This window comes from Mirounga leonina, unplaced genomic scaffold (assembly GCF_011800145.1).
Source record: "Mirounga leonina isolate KUSES-001 unplaced genomic scaffold, KU_Mleo_1.0 Mir_151, whole genome shotgun sequence".
Taxonomy (NCBI): Eukaryota; Metazoa; Chordata; class Mammalia; order Carnivora; family Phocidae; genus Mirounga; species Mirounga leonina.
Genome location: NW_023270377.1, coordinates 53,205,598 through 53,220,877, shown reverse-complemented (window position 1 = coordinate 53,220,877; position 15,280 = coordinate 53,205,598). Strand labels below are relative to the sequence as shown.

The following is a 15,280-nucleotide window of genomic DNA, read 5'->3' as shown; positions in this document are numbered from 1 at the left end:
CACTCCCAAATGAGTGGTGTTGAAAAAAAAGTAAATACTAACATGCTACATCTTTCATCAGAACAGGATTTGAAGCATCACTAGGTGGACCAATTCCAGCTTTGTTTTCTGCGCTGACACGAAATTCGTAGGTGTTTCCTTCTTGCAGTCCTGTTACTTTGCATCTGAGATCTGAAATTGGCGTCTTTGTTGCTCTCACCCATCGCAAGCTTTTCTTTTCTCTCCTTTCAATATGATATCCTGTGATTTCACTACCACCATCATCAGCTGGTCTTTTCCAACTGACGGTGGCAGTGTTTTTAGTGACATTTGATACTTCTGGTTTTCCAGGAGGGCCAGGGGGACCTGAAAAAGAAGCAAACTTATGAGAAATCCATGCTTTCATAAACTGTGCTGCATATGTTAACATGTCAGTTCCCTTAGATGCTCTACGTACCAAATCTGTCCACCATTTTGACAGGTTCAGACTGTACAGGTTCTCCTTTCCCATACTGGTTTACAGCCGAGACCCGGAAGAGGTACTCATTTCCTTGGATAAGTTTGGTGGCCACATGCCTGCAAGACTGAATATCTTCAGCAACCACTGTCCACAAAAGTCGACTGGTTTCTCTCTTTTCAAGAGCATAGGACTTAATTGGTGAGCCGCCATCCTCCAATGGAGGTGTCCATGTGAGTGTTGCTTTTTCAGCAGAAACATTACTGATTTCAATGGGACCTGGCGGACCAGGTACATCGAGGACTGTCACCTTCACATGTTCCTCCTTTGTGCCAAAATGATTGGTAGCAGTAATGGTATATTCACCAGCATCTTTTCTAGTGGCATACTTGACAGTAAGCATGGAAGATGTTGGGGTCGAAGATATCTGAACAATATCTGATGGTCTCATGTCTTTTCCTGCTCTAGACCAACTCGACTTTGGAAGGGGCTTGCCAAGAATGCTAATGGCACTCAAAACAATGGTATCTCCTGCTTTAATTGTCAGCCCATCTTTTATTGTGGGATCAAGGACGATGGTTGGTGCCTCTGCAAAGAAAAAAAAATACATTTTAATCAGCAAAGGAAGGAGGCTTAATTTGCTTTTTTTATGTGCATAAAAAAGTAAAATAGACCCACCATATTCATCCTTGCAAATAATGGTTCCTGTACTTTCTGATGGAGCACTGATAGCACCTGCTGTATTCTTCGCTCTAACTCTGAATTCATATTTTCCACCTTCAACAAGGTCAGTTACAGTAAAGGCACAATCTGGGACATTAACATGGTTGGCTTTTGTCCAAGATTTAGAGGGTAGATCCCGCTTCTCCACTATATATCCAGTCAACTTATGACCACCATCATATTTGGGTTCAGTCCAAATGAGGGTCACTGAATTCCTTGTTACATTAATAACCTCAGGTTTGCCGGGAGGATCTAAAACAAAGCAAAAAAGCCAGTCAAATACCAATGTGTTTTTTTCATGCAGAAAACACACCTGGGCTTTTCTTTGTATAATGACTTACCAATTGGATCAAGTGCCACCACTGGCTCTGATGGCAGGCTCGGCTTGCCTACTCCTGCTAAATTGATTGCCATGACTCGGAATTCGTACTCAAGACCTTCAGTCAATCCTGTCACTTTGAAGTCTTTCATCCTAATAGGAGTCTTGTTAGCTCTCTTCCACAAAAGGCTGTTTCTTTCCTTGAACTCAATATGATACCCTACAAAAAAAAAGACCCGGTGAATTTGTCAATCCAGGTAGAAAATACAAATGCCAGTCTGGTTTTTAAGTACATGTTTTTGCCCAAATGGTTTATATGTGGACATAATATGGAATAAATAGTCATTCTTATTAGTATCTATACTTTTATTTCCTAGGCACTTTTTTTTTCTCTTGGAATATGTGTATTTATTGCACCTTCTGTTGAAAAATTCTTAGAAAAAGAGGTATCACTACGAAGCCTTTTTAACTATTAGGAGATTTTCATTGAAATCAAGTATTAGCTTAACTAATGCTTAATGTACTGAAAGGAAAAAAACCACTACTGTATGTGCAGGTAGTGCTATAAATAAGGAGCATACATTCAGCTTGTTTTTCAGGGAGGACGATTTGGAAGAAACATTAATGTAAAAGCTGTAGGAGAAGAGCAAATGAAATACCTGTAATTGGAGAGCCACCAGTTTTCCTGGGGTCAGTCCAAGTTAGAGATACTGAATCATGTCTGACATCCATGATATTGGGAGGTGGGGGAGCATCAGGCACATCTAGGAAAAAGTAGATGATGCAAGAGTTATACTAGGGAACTTTTTTCAAAAACATGTTTTGTTTTGTGTTTTCTGACTCTGAGACACTCACCAAATGGATGTTTAGCAACAATTGGCTCTGATTTCAGGCCTTCTCCTACACCATATTTATTTTCAGCACTGACCCTGAAGGTGTATTCCATGCCCTCATGAAGTCTGGTTACTCTAAAGGTGGTTTTCTGGACAGCTGAGGCACAGGTCACCCACTTGTTGTTTACAGAATCTCTCTTCTCTAGGATATAGTTGGTGATTTCAGAGCCTCCGTCATCCTTTGGAGGACCCCACTTTAAGGTCATGGCTTCTGCTGTGACTTCATCAAATTTGATTGGTCCCGTGGGGATGCCAGGCTTGCCAACAACTTTTATAGAAAGAGTTCCTTCCTTGGTGCCAGCAATGTTCTTCAGTGTGATTGTGTATTTTCCAGCATCAGATTTTTGGCAATCATGTACCACAAGAGTTGTGTTAACTGCAGTTGACTCAACACTGACTCTTGTGTCAGTTGGTAGAGGATCTTCCCCTTTCTTCCAGGATACTGATGGAGCTGGCTTGCCTTTTATGGGGATCTTAAGACGGAAGTTGCTGTTTTCTTTAGCCAAGTAGCACAAATCAGGTATGTCCTTTAAGTCAAGGTCAGGAGCCACTGTAAAACAGCAGAGATAAATTATTGTCATTTTTCAGACCAGGCAATTAATTTTTTCAGATTATTATAATTTTTAAAGGACTTTTAGATAAGCCTGTGAGTAGGGCTCAAGAGTGCACTTTTGATGGCAATAAAGGGAAAATGAAGATGCGTGGCTAAAGGCTTACCAATATCATCCTTTGCCACAGCAGTGATTTCACTTGGGGTTCCTTCTCCATTTTCATTCTCAGCACTCACTCTGAAGGTATATTCCTTGCCTTCAGTCAAATCTTTTGCGGCATACTGTAAGCTTAATGATTTCATAACATGTTGCCACTTATTGTCTTCAGTCAGGATATCTACTACGTATCCGGTAATTCGGCTGCCACCATCACTGCGAGGCTTTTTCCAGGCTATGCTACAAGATGACTTAGTTACAGATATCACTTTCAGGTCCACAACTGGTCCAGGAGTTTCTAAAGCAAAGGAGAAATGATAGGTTTAAGCACCAGATAACCAAGGTAAGAGGTCACTCAAAATGATGGGGTAGTAGCCCATTTGCTTACCAGAAGCTTTGACAGCATCTCGTGTTTCACCAGGATCGCCAATGCCATACTCATTTTCAGCAAACACCCTGAAGAAGTAGGATTTTCCCTCCTCCAAGTTAGACACTCGGAAGCTTGTTTTTGAGCACTCAGTCGTCACCGTAGACCAGGACTTCCTCTCTGCGTCACGTTTTTCCACCACATAGTTTATGATGGGACTTCCACCATCAATAATGGGAGGATCCCAGGTAATATAAGCAGAATCTTTGGATATTTCCTTAACAGTGACATTGACAGGTGGCCCGGGAGTATCTGGACAAATCATGGACAAATAAGAAATGAATATGTAAAAAATACATAAACTACATTTTTAACATAGGATTGTTTTCTTCAAATAGACTTACCAAGCACTTTCACTACAATGGTATATTCCTTTTTACCGCAGCTGTTCTCCAGAGTCAAGATATATTTTCCTGCATCATATTTGTTCACATTTTCACAGCGCAAGAAAGTGTCAAAGTCCGTTGATTTTATGTCAAGTCCAATCCTTTCTCTTAGATTGACGTTTGGTTTAGACCAAGTTATCTTTGGAGGTGGACGTCCTTTTACTGGTACATACAATCTCATTGTAACTCCAGCACGTAATATGAGTGTTTTCCTCAAATCAGCATCGAGCTCTCCCTCAGGTGGGACTGTTTAAAATAATAATTTAATGGTCAAATATATTTCCAAGGACTAACCTTACCACTCTTAAATTAGTTTCTTTTTCAGAACTGATTTCTAGGTCTCTAAAAAATTCTTAGTATGATCCTCAAAACTTTTGTCAACTATTTCAACACTCTGTAGTGATTGTTGATCTTTCTATATTCTAATATCCTGTAGGCTAAACCCAAGTTTTCCCTGAAGGATCTGTACCTTCTCTCCTCCTCCTCTCACAAACCTTCCATACTCTCAAACTCTCTCTATTAAACGTAGATAATTGATTTTTTTTAAAGAATTTTTTATTTATTCATTTGAGACAGATACAGAGAGAGAGAGTAGGAGCAGTGGGAAGAGGCAGAGGGAGAGGGAGAAGCAGACTCCCCGCTGAGCAGGGAGCCTGATGTGAGGCTCCATCCCAGGACCTGGAGATCATGACCTGAGCCGAAGGCAGACGCTTAACGACTGAGCCACACAGGCGCCCCTAGATACTTGATTCTTGGCTCTCTTCCATTCTTGTTTTTCTTTTCTATGTTCAGTGAAGCTCTCTGATGTATAATCTGGCTCTATTTCATATGGGAAGAAAAATATATAGGGGGTGAAGTATTACACCAAGTAATTCAAAATAAAGGGAGAAATGGTTATGGGAAATAAGCAAATAGAAAAATGGTGAGAAGGGAAATTAGGATGGACAGCCTGTAATTACATACTTATGAAGAAGGATGGATTAGAAGATGAAAAAAAAAAGCCCATTAGAATGACAAATAGCTCACTACTTAGTTAAAAAAAAAAAACGATTTTCAGAATAAAATTCCTATGTTCCATATTCTTCTTTTGAAGACATGAATTCTCATGTAAGTATGAAAAGCTTTTCAAAGCCACAGATCAGCATGCATTCCATTTGGTCTGTGTAGGATATCATAAAGTACCAACCCAGTCTCCATTACAATGTACTCCTGGAGCTACCAACTCTAATGCTCATAAATAAACAAATCTACATAAGGGGGTTCTATACTGCCTTTTATAATATGCCTGATGAGAAAAACTCTATTTCTCCTGGTAGCACTTACTTAAGATGTCCTTGGGACGGTGTTTGTCTGGCACATCACTGGGGTCGCTGTATCCAATCTTATTAACAGCATACACGCGGAACTGATATTCTGTGTCTTCCATTAGGCCAGTAACCTCAAAGCGGGTTTTCTGTAGCTTCTCTGGTAAATTGCACCTCACCCAGTTATCAGAGTCAGCTCGTTTTACTTCAACAAGGTAGCCAATGATAGGGCTACCACCGTCATAGGCTGGCTTGCCCCAAGATAGACTCACAGAGCTACGGGTCATATCGTATACTTTAGGAAAAGCTGGTGGGCCAGGAGGATCTGAGGATAAATAACAGAAAAATTTCATTAAAATCTCATTCTTGGTTGTTCAGGGTTGATTATAACATAAGATAGGGACTGTTTCATGAAAACTTACACAGAGGGTCCTGGGCATAAGCAGCTTTGGATGCATCACTGGGTTTCCCTGGTCCGGCCTTATTTATAGCTGTAACTCGGAACTCATATTCAGTGCCTTCTTGGAGACCTGTTGCTTTTATTGTTCTTTCTATAACAGGTTTTCTGTTGACTTTAGTCCAGTTAACTGCCTGGGTTTCTCGCTTTTCAACCAAATAGCCAGTAATGGGTGAGCCGCCATCATCTGCTGGTGGTTTCCAGCTTACCGTCATGTGATCTTTGGTTATGTTGCTAATAACAGGAGGATCACAGCGCCCAGGTGGGTCTGCAGAGATTGATTGAAAAGTTAATATGCCAGTCTAAAAGGTAACCTTTAAAAAGTCAAATGAAAAACTCAAGGAAAATGTTCCTACCATATGGGTTTTTAGCAATCGCTGGTTCAGTGAAGATTGGATCGCCCACACCATATTTATTCTCAGCACAAATTCGGAACTGATATTCATGGCCCTCTATGAGTTTCTCCACACTGCAGCTGGTGATGGGCACTGTAGCTGAGACTTGTGCCCAGTTGGGTCTGCTTGTTTCACGTTTGTCAATAACATAGTTGGTGATTTCTGAGCCTCCATCTTCAAGAGGAGGTTCCCAAGAAAGCATTGCACGATCTGCATACATTTTGTTGATTTTAACAGATGCTGGAGGACCCGGTTTATCTGAAAGAATAAGAAAGATAAGTGAAGTTTTCCACTAACACATGTGAAATGGGGAATGAGTAGACTGCAGGTCTGGAGACCTGACTGCAGTCTTTATGTTGGCATTAACTTCCTGTAGGACCTTGGAAAGTACATAATTTTTCAGAATCTTAATTTCCTTATATGTAAAATATGTAACTGGAATATATGACTTCTAATGCTCTTTTCAGCCTAAAAATGCCATTACCCCATGATGAGAATAATTCTCTGATTACAAACGATACATCATTATGTATCTTTTCTCACATATGATTTTGTAAATTCTATTACCTCACATCAACCGAAGTAAAATATGAGATTCTAAATAAGCACTATAGTTACCTAACACTTTAAGCTTAATGGTGGCTGATTTGGAACCACTTGAATTTTCAGCAGTAATGGTATAGTCGCCCGAGTCCTTTAGGTTCACACTGAACAGCTCCAGGGTGCATAGGTTCCGCTTCATGGCCATCTTTATGCCTTCTGCTGGTTTCAATAGTGTGCCCTCCTTCTTCCAAGAGACGGTTGGCATTGGTTTACCAAAAACAGTAGCATCCAGGCAAACATTAGTTCCAGCTTTCACGGTAAGCAAAGATTTCATAGCCACACTCAGTTCTATCCTGGGAGGAACTGGGAAGAAAGAAGATCAGGATTTAATGTAAGCAAAGCTATATTATGTCATTCTTGTTAATAAAAGTAGGAAATTCATAGGCTCGGTCTCTTTCGAGATGGGATTTTTACAAGTAACATTTATTATAAAAGAATATAGGTTTGGGGGCTCCTGGGTGGCTTAGTCGGTTAAGCATCCGATTCTTGATTTCGGCTCAGGTTGTGATCTTGGGGTCATGAGATCAAGCGCTGCATCAGGCTCCGTGCTCAGCGAGGAGTCTGCTTGAGATTCTCTCTCTCCCTCTGCCCCTCCCCCCTGCTTGCACTCTTTCTCTCTCTCTAAATAAATCTTAAAAAAGAATATAGGTTTAATGTAGGAGTTTGATAATGCTGAAAGTATAAAGAAAAAAGTAAATTATCTTCCATAATTCCAACATCCTTAAATTTTCACTATTATCATTTGGTGCATTTCCTTGTCATCTTTCTGTGCCTATGTATGGTTGAAATTACATGGTCCTCACAGTTTTGTATCTGTTTTTTTAGTTTAACATGTTATTAAGATTTTCCATAATCATAATTTTTAGTTGTCTGTATACAAAATACTTATCATTTTACTTGTTTTTTTCCTCCCGTGATATATATTTTGTTTTTCATTAGGAGAAATATACATCATGAGTACTTTCTGTTGAGTATTATAGGCAAAGGTGGAATCTTACCATTTTCTGCCTGGATGGTCACTGGATCAGAAGGTTCAGAGGGCTGGCTAATGTTTATTGCAGTCTTGGCAATTGCTCTAAATTGATACTGAGCATTCTCTTCCAAGCCAGTGACTGTATACTCTTCCTGGGGAATCTGGTGAGGTGAGGTATTGCACCGTACCCACTTATCACCAGGAAGTTTGCAAGCTTCTACAAAGTAGCCAATAATTTTGCTGCCTCCATCGTGTTTTGGACGAGCCCAGATGAGGGATACAGTACTCTTGGAAACATCAATAACTTCAGGCTTTCCAGGAGGATCTGAAACCAAAAGAGGTATTCTCAGCATTTATCTTAACAGCAGAAGTTATAAACTTCCATATTTCACATCATCACCCAGAAATATTCAGAATCTCTCTGAATAGAATAATCCTCAGAGACCCTGAGATTTAAATATGCTACTGTAATATTAGCAAAAATTACTCACCAATTGGCATTCTTGCAGTTACGTATTCTGTTGGCTTGCTGGGTGGGCTGGATCCAGCTTTGTTTAGTGCATAGATTCTGAATGAATACTCAAGACCTTCTACAAGGCCAGCACAAGGATATTCAGTTGACCGGACAGGGGTATCATTAGCTTTCACCCAGAGCAAACTGTTTCTTTCCTTGCGTTCAATCAGATAACCGGTAATGGGACTCCCTCCATCACTGTCTGGTCTGTCCCATGCCACAAATATGGAGTCTTTGTTGACTTTAGTGACCCGTGCGTTCTTCGGTTCACTAGGAACACCTAGAGAGGAAGACAAGGGAAACGTCAGGTTTTTTTCTTAAGTAACAGACCGGAAAGAAAACAAAATTTTTTTTTTTCTCCCTGAAAGAAACCTACCAAATGGGAACTTAGCCAGCATCTTTGGAGATGTGAGAGGCTCTGAAATGCCAAATCGATTTTCAGCACGGACCCGGAAGATATACTCCTGGCCTGGGATCAGTTTTCCAACTCTGCAGGAAGTTTTTGTCACTGAGGCGAGCGCTGTCACCCAGTCACCTCGGCTCACGTCACATTTCTCCACTATGTAATTGGTGATGTTACTGCCTCCATCCTCCAGAGGAATGTGCCATGACAGGGAGCAAGCATCTGCGTCTATGTCAGAAATGTCAAACGGAGGCTGAGGGGGCCCAGGAGCATCTGCATAAACCAAGAGAAAGAAATATAAGAACAGGGATTTGATAGGAAAAAAATGTTTCTGATCTTCATATTTAGATAGCCATTTGTCTAATGCTTAACCTACCCATGACGATAATTTTGACTTTCTGAGTGTCTGTCCCGGAACTGTTCTCCGCAGTGAGGCTGTAGTACCCACTGTCTTTCCTAGTAACATCTTTTATGATCAGGATTGAAGAGGCGTCTGCTTTATGCACTGCCAGGTGGCTGGAAGTGACAACGTCATCTTCTCCTTTCTTCCATTTACAGATTGGATGAGGCTTTCCATACACATGGGCTTCAACTCGGAGTTTCTTCCCAGCTTTAATAGTAATTTGCTCTGGCATAAGGATCTTTGGAGGCACTAAAAGTAAAACGAAAATTCATTACATTTGTCGGGAGGATGGATCTCCTCTGGTGGGGAACTCTACTGGTGTTTCTCAAACTGTGGGTGGCAACCCATTAATGGCTTCAAATTCATGTTTGCATTACAGCCAATATTTTTAAAAAAGAAGATTGAACCAAATAGAAAATATGAGAATCCAGTCTGGATGTGAGAAGAAAATTCTAATGAACTTTTATCACGTGATAAAAGGAGACAGTGACCACTTACACAGCTGTTCTTTGGCTTCATACACTCCTTCAGCTTCCCTTGGCAAACTGACTCCAACAGCGTTTCTGGCCGCTACTCTAAATTTATACTTCTTTCCTTCCTTTAGGCCAGTGACAACAAGGCTGAGATCTTTAACCACCGAGTATTCTGTCCAGCGATCTGCAGGCTGCTCCTCTTCTCTGTAACTAATGATGTAGCCATTGATTTTAGCGCCTCCATCACGCAGGGGAGGTAGCCAGGCTAATGCAGCACTGTTCTTGGTCATTTCAGTAACTTCTAGTTTCCTTGGGGGATCTGGCTCGCCTAGAAGAAAAATGTGATTTAGAAAAACTGTCCAGGTACACTAATCCAAACTCTTTGTTACTCTACCTAAATGTTGGAGTGTGCCACTTGCTTGGAAGCATCTGGAAACTGGAGCTCAGTATGTTGAATGTGAAAAGTACAAGATGAGGCAGATTAAAACACTCTTCAGTGAGTGAGTTAGAGATTTATTTGGGCTGCTTGGGTTTCTACAAATTAAAGCCCTTTTGGTGTGGCAGATGAACATGTTTCAGTATCTTGACCTTGCTCAGGGAGGAGGCTGGAGTTAAAAGGAGGAAAAAGAACAGTGCTTACTCAGAGGATCTGATGCAAGTACTGGTTTGGGGACGTCAGCTGGCACGCCAGGGCCATATTCATTGACAGCAGTGACTCTGAAGAAGTACTCGTTCCCAGGGATGAGGTTGGTGACTTGGAAGCTCGTTTTCTTGACTTCCGGGGTAACTGTTGACCACGTCTTTCTCTCTGCCTCACGCTTCTCCACGATATAATGTGTCACTTGGCTCCCACCGTCATTCTCAGGAGGGGCCCAGGAAATGTGGCATGACGTTTTAGTGACATCTGAAACTTTTAAATCAGTCACAGGTCCGGGAGTATCTGTAAAGAACCACAAAACCAGATATATGTGTCTCCTCAGTCTTCTTAACTGACGTGTTTCTGAAGGGGAAGAAGGAGCTTGTTAGCAACCCACCTAATACTCTGACATTCACAAACACGGCCTTTTCTCCTGCTGGGTTCACAAGTGTCAAGGAATATTTTCCTGAGTCGTCGCGGGTGGAATTGGGGATGACAAGGAAGGCCATAGTGTCAACCAGATCGACTTGTCCTTTTCTGACCACGTTGTCAATACCCACTCTTCGCCAAGTAACTTTAGGAGCTGGTCTTCCTCTCACTATGGCAAATAGTCGGATAGGGCATCCCGCCCTCACTGTGACAAGTTTTCTCATGCTGGCATCCAAATCAATCTCCGGAGGTTCTGCAAATGACATGAAAACCATTAGTTGACTCTTCAGAACGTGGGGAAATCATGGGAGAAGTGTGGAGTGAATGAATCCTAGGATAAAACAGGGTCTCACCTAGGATTTCTTTAGGCTTAATAGCATCCTTTAGTTCTGCAGGGCGCCCAATGCCAGCTTGGTTTTGGGCACACACCCTGAACTCATATTCCTGGTTTTCATCCAAGCTGGTAACAGTGAACTCCATGCGAACCAGTTGTGCTGCAGCATTGCACCTTTTCCAGCCTTCATCAGGTGATGCATCTTCTCGTTTTGGTCTCATTTCCACAACATATCCAATTATTGGTGCGCCACCATCATACACTGGTTTTCCCCATCCAAGAGTTATGGAACTTTTGGTTGTGTCGACCACTTTGAGATTGGTTGGTGGACCAGGTGGTTCTGAAAATAATAAATATATAAGAATGAATTTACCTGTCAATAACTCCTCCTGGTGATACTCTAATGTGTAGTTTATTTTATAAAGTAGTCCATTCTCAGTTAATCAAAGACAGGACATGCAACTTCTCAGTCACTGAGTCCTTATTTTCCTTCATAAATTTAGAATCTACTGTTTGTCCACTTTAGGTGATTTGGTAAAAGATCTATTTGGAAAAATACTGGCTAAAGTTTTGATGGCATGGATTTAACTTATTTGTCTAACACCTCTGTGCTCGAGATTAAGAATTGCTGTAATATCAGAAAAAGCAAGAACATCATACCTATGGGGTCTTTTGCCACCACTGGCCTTGAGGGCAAGCTTGGTTCTCCAATTCCAATTTCATTTTCTGCCTTGACACGGAACTGATATTCATGTCCTGGGAGGAGGTTCTGTACTTTGAGACGTCTCTCGGGGATTGCACTCTTGTTAACAGGGACCCATCGTACTGAATGTTTTTCCTTTTTCTCCAAAAAGTATCCTGTGATGGATTTTCCACCATCGTATTCAGGTGGATTCCACACCACAGTCATCTCTTCTTTGCTTACTTTGGTGACTTCTGGGGGATCCGGGCGACCAGGTCTATCATATTTGGTTTTTGCAATGACTGGTTTACTTTCCGTTGGAGGCCCTGTGCCTATTTTATTTTCTGCACGGACTCTGAAAATATATTCATTTCCTTCTATGAGACGTGTTACTGTAGCACCAGGTGTTAAGACATTAGCAGAATAGGTAGACCAAACCATTCTCTTACTCTCACATTTTTCTAGAATATAATTTTGGATTTCACAGCCACCGTCATCCTCCGGTGGATCCCAGCGAATAGTACAGCGATCACTGGACACATCAACAATTTTCAGATTTCTTACAGGACCAGGCTTATCTAAAACATTGACAGTGGCATAGGCCACAAAACTGCCAGCCGTGTTAGTTGCTGTAATTACGTATTTACCGCCATCACTTCGCTTTGCTTTAGAAAGCGAAAATTTGGATGAATCAGCACTGGTATCAATCTTGACCCTTGGTGATCTTGTTAAGTCTGTAGCATCTTTGTCCTTGGTCCATAAAACTTCTGGGAATGGTTTGCCTCTAACACCTGCCTCAAGTCTAATGGTGTCCCCTGCTTTAACCGTTAGCACACCACTTAATTTCAGATCAAGTACTGGTTTCTGTAAGTCTTCCTTCACAACAACTTCCTCTGTCTTCACCCAGTCACTTTCCCCACCTTCATTCTTTGTTTGCACTCTGAACTCATAAATCTGGTTTTCAACACATCTGTCAACCATGTATTGGGTTTCTTTAATGCTTCCTTTATGTACTCTTTCCCATTCATCAGAGCCCTTCAGCCTCCTCTCAACATGATAGGACAGATTTGGGCTACCACCATCATAATCAGGCCGCCGCCACTTGAGATAGACAAATGTCTTTCCTTTATCTGCAATGTGAAGGTTTTCAGGCTCACCTGGTCTATCAATAGGGTTAATAGCCAGAATTGGAGTTTTTGTTTCAATGGTTGGGCCAACACCTACTTTATTCTCTGCACAAACTCGGAAATAGTATTCATTGTTGGCTAAGAGGTTGGCCTTAATTAATCGCTTAGTGGCATCTGAAGCAACAATTGACCAGCCTTTCTGGTTTGGTTTGCGATATTCCACTATGAAATTTGTTATTTCTGAGCCACCATTATCTAGTGGGTTTTCCCAAGAAATTGTACAGTTCTCTTTGGTTACATTGCTAACCCTTAAATTCTGGCAAGGCCCAGGTCTGTCAAGAACATTAACAATGGCAGCACCTTGGGCATGCCCACTGGTATTCTTAGCTGAGATAATATACTTGCCATGATCAGTTCTAACAGCTTCTTTAATTTGTAACTCAACACGAGGTAGATCATGAATTATGTCAACCCGCTTTTCTCGGACCAATACTTTGCCTTCCTTGGACCAAGTTATGTCTGGATCAGGTCTGCCTCTGACTCGAGCAAGAATGTGGATAGTTTGGCCCACTCTAACGGTAATAACATCACGACAAGTAACATCAAGTTCTACTTCTGGAGGGTGAAGGATGTCTTTTGCAATCACAGATTCTGCTAGTTCTCTTGGCTCTCCCTCTCCCACAATATTAGCTGCCTTTATACGGAATCTGTACTCATTTCCTTCAATTAGTCCAGGTACCCTAAAGGCACACTGCCTAATGAGTTCATCTTTATTAATCCTATTCCACTGTGTTGTACCAGGTTTCTGACATTCCACTACGTAGCCTAGAATGGGGCTACCACCATCACTGAGAGGCTTTGTCCACACCAAGTCAGCTGTTTCTTTGGTCTTGTCTTTCAGTTTCGGATTAATAGGTGGTCCAGGTGGTTTGATGGGCCGGCAAGCTTTTATTGGGTCAGAACTTGGCGATGGATTGCTTAGTCCTGCAAGATTTTCAGCAAAAACCCTAAACTCGTATGTATTTCCTTCATACAGTCCAGTCACTCTAAACTTCAGGTCAGCTATGGGTGTTTTGTTGACTCTCACCCATTTGCCAGTTATTTCTCGACGTTCCACATAGTAACCAGTTATTGGACTGCCACCATCAGATTTTGGCAGAGTCCAAGACACTGTTGCAGCATTTTCAGTAATGTCAGTAACCACTGGTTTACCAGGAGGAGATGGAGGACTAAACTTATGTTTAGCAACGGTAGGTACGGAGTCAAGGGGAGGACCAACACCCATCTTATTCTCTGCTCTGACTCGGAAAATATATTCACAGCCTTTTTGCAGGTGTGGGATTTTCAGCTTTGTCTTACTGCTTCCTGATGAGACAACACCCCATGTGCCTTTCCTTGTATCTTGTTTCTCAACAATATAATTTATCACAGGGCTTCCTCCATCATCCTTAGGTGGCTGCCATGAAATAGTCATATATTCAGGGGTAACATCCAGAATATTAATAGGACCTGTTGGCGGACCAGGAACATCAAGAACAGTAAGATGTACAGCTAGTGTTTTGGTGCCAGCTGCATTGGAAACTGTGATTTGGTATTCCCCAGTGTCTCTCCTTAAGCAGTTCTTAATGGTAAGTACTGATGAGAAGCTGTCAGTTTCAACTGTGTAGTGTTCATCTGTTTTGATCTCACTCCCATCGGTTGTCCACTTGGCAGTGGGAATGGGTACACCTCTTATGATGGCAGGGAACCTGACTGTAGTTCCAGCTTTTACCACAAGGCCTTCAATTAATTTCACATCTAGCTCCACGGATGGAGGCACTGGAAAGTGAACATGAGAAAATTAGATGTTGATTTTCACAGTATGAATAGTCACAATATGAATTTTAAAAAGAAAGAAAATAATAATGGCAGTCCAAAACTTACCTAGTTTTTCTTGACATTCTATTGGGATAGTTGTGTCAGGGAGACTAAGACCCACAATATTTTCAGCTTTTACACGGAATCTATAGGTCTTCCCTTGTTGCAGTCCGGTAACAACACACTCTAAGTTTGTCACAGTCTTGAACTTAATCCAGTCTTCGGTGCCCTCTTCTTGATACTCGACCAAATATCCAGTGATTGGAGAGCCACCATCACGATCAGGCTTATTCCAAACAAGGGAGACCTCAGTCTTGTCGACATCTACATGGTGTAAGTTTTTGGGTGGCCCTGGGGGATCTTTTCAAAAGAAGAAGTTATGATGAATGAATAATATTCTCAAAGACAGTCAGAGCAAACCTTTGTATCCAGAGAAAGCAACTTACGTAGAGGATCCAGAGCCTTGATGGGTTTAGGTGTTTCAACAAAAGGACCTCGTCCATACTGGTTCTCGGCAGCTACCCGGAAGAGATACTGATTGCCTTCAGTAAGGTGTTTAGCCATGTGACTCTTTTTCTTGGATGTAGCTGAAAGAGGTGACCACTGGGCGCTGGCAACATCTCTCCTCTCAACCACATAATTTGTAATAACAGAACCACCATCATCCAGTGGTTCCTTCCAAGTAAGGTAACAAGAATCTTTCCTAATTTCACTGACTTCCAGATCTCTAGGTGGCCCCGGCTTATCTGAAAGTGTTAAATAATGAAGTTATAATAAGTGATTTAACCCAGTAACAGC

At 41.6% G+C, this 15,280-nt stretch overlaps 1 protein-coding gene across 11 annotated transcripts in view; it reads right to left on the bottom strand.

Annotated features, from left to right (window-relative positions):
* TTN (titin) overlaps positions 1-15,280 on the bottom strand; it is a 269,823-nt gene that overhangs the window by 50,134 nt on the left and 204,409 nt on the right. For all 11 annotated transcript variants that reach the window (XM_035007649.1, XM_035007637.1, XM_035007643.1 and 8 more), the window contains 24 exons: positions 14,929-15,228; positions 14,549-14,842; positions 11,477-14,443; positions 10,836-11,156; positions 10,451-10,735; positions 10,057-10,356; positions 9,442-9,744; positions 8,917-9,192; positions 8,514-8,813; positions 8,115-8,417; positions 7,649-7,948; positions 6,666-6,953; positions 6,009-6,305; positions 5,618-5,920; positions 5,215-5,520; positions 3,850-4,137; positions 3,467-3,757; positions 3,089-3,376; positions 2,334-2,921; positions 2,138-2,242; positions 1,501-1,698; positions 1,115-1,411; positions 437-1,024; positions 43-345 (listed from right to left, as the gene is read on the bottom strand). In XM_035007649.1, the coding sequence (XP_034863540.1) occupies positions 43-345; positions 437-1,024; positions 1,115-1,411; positions 1,501-1,698; positions 2,138-2,242; positions 2,334-2,921; positions 3,089-3,376; positions 3,467-3,757; positions 3,850-4,137; positions 5,215-5,520; positions 5,618-5,920; positions 6,009-6,305; positions 6,666-6,953; positions 7,649-7,948; positions 8,115-8,417; positions 8,514-8,813; positions 8,917-9,192; positions 9,442-9,744; positions 10,057-10,356; positions 10,451-10,735; positions 10,836-11,156; positions 11,477-14,443; positions 14,549-14,842; positions 14,929-15,228 (10,089 nt within the window). The remainder of the gene's footprint in view (positions 1-42; positions 346-436; positions 1,025-1,114; positions 1,412-1,500; positions 1,699-2,137; positions 2,243-2,333; positions 2,922-3,088; positions 3,377-3,466; positions 3,758-3,849; positions 4,138-5,214; positions 5,521-5,617; positions 5,921-6,008; positions 6,306-6,665; positions 6,954-7,648; positions 7,949-8,114; positions 8,418-8,513; positions 8,814-8,916; positions 9,193-9,441; positions 9,745-10,056; positions 10,357-10,450; positions 10,736-10,835; positions 11,157-11,476; positions 14,444-14,548; positions 14,843-14,928; positions 15,229-15,280) is intronic.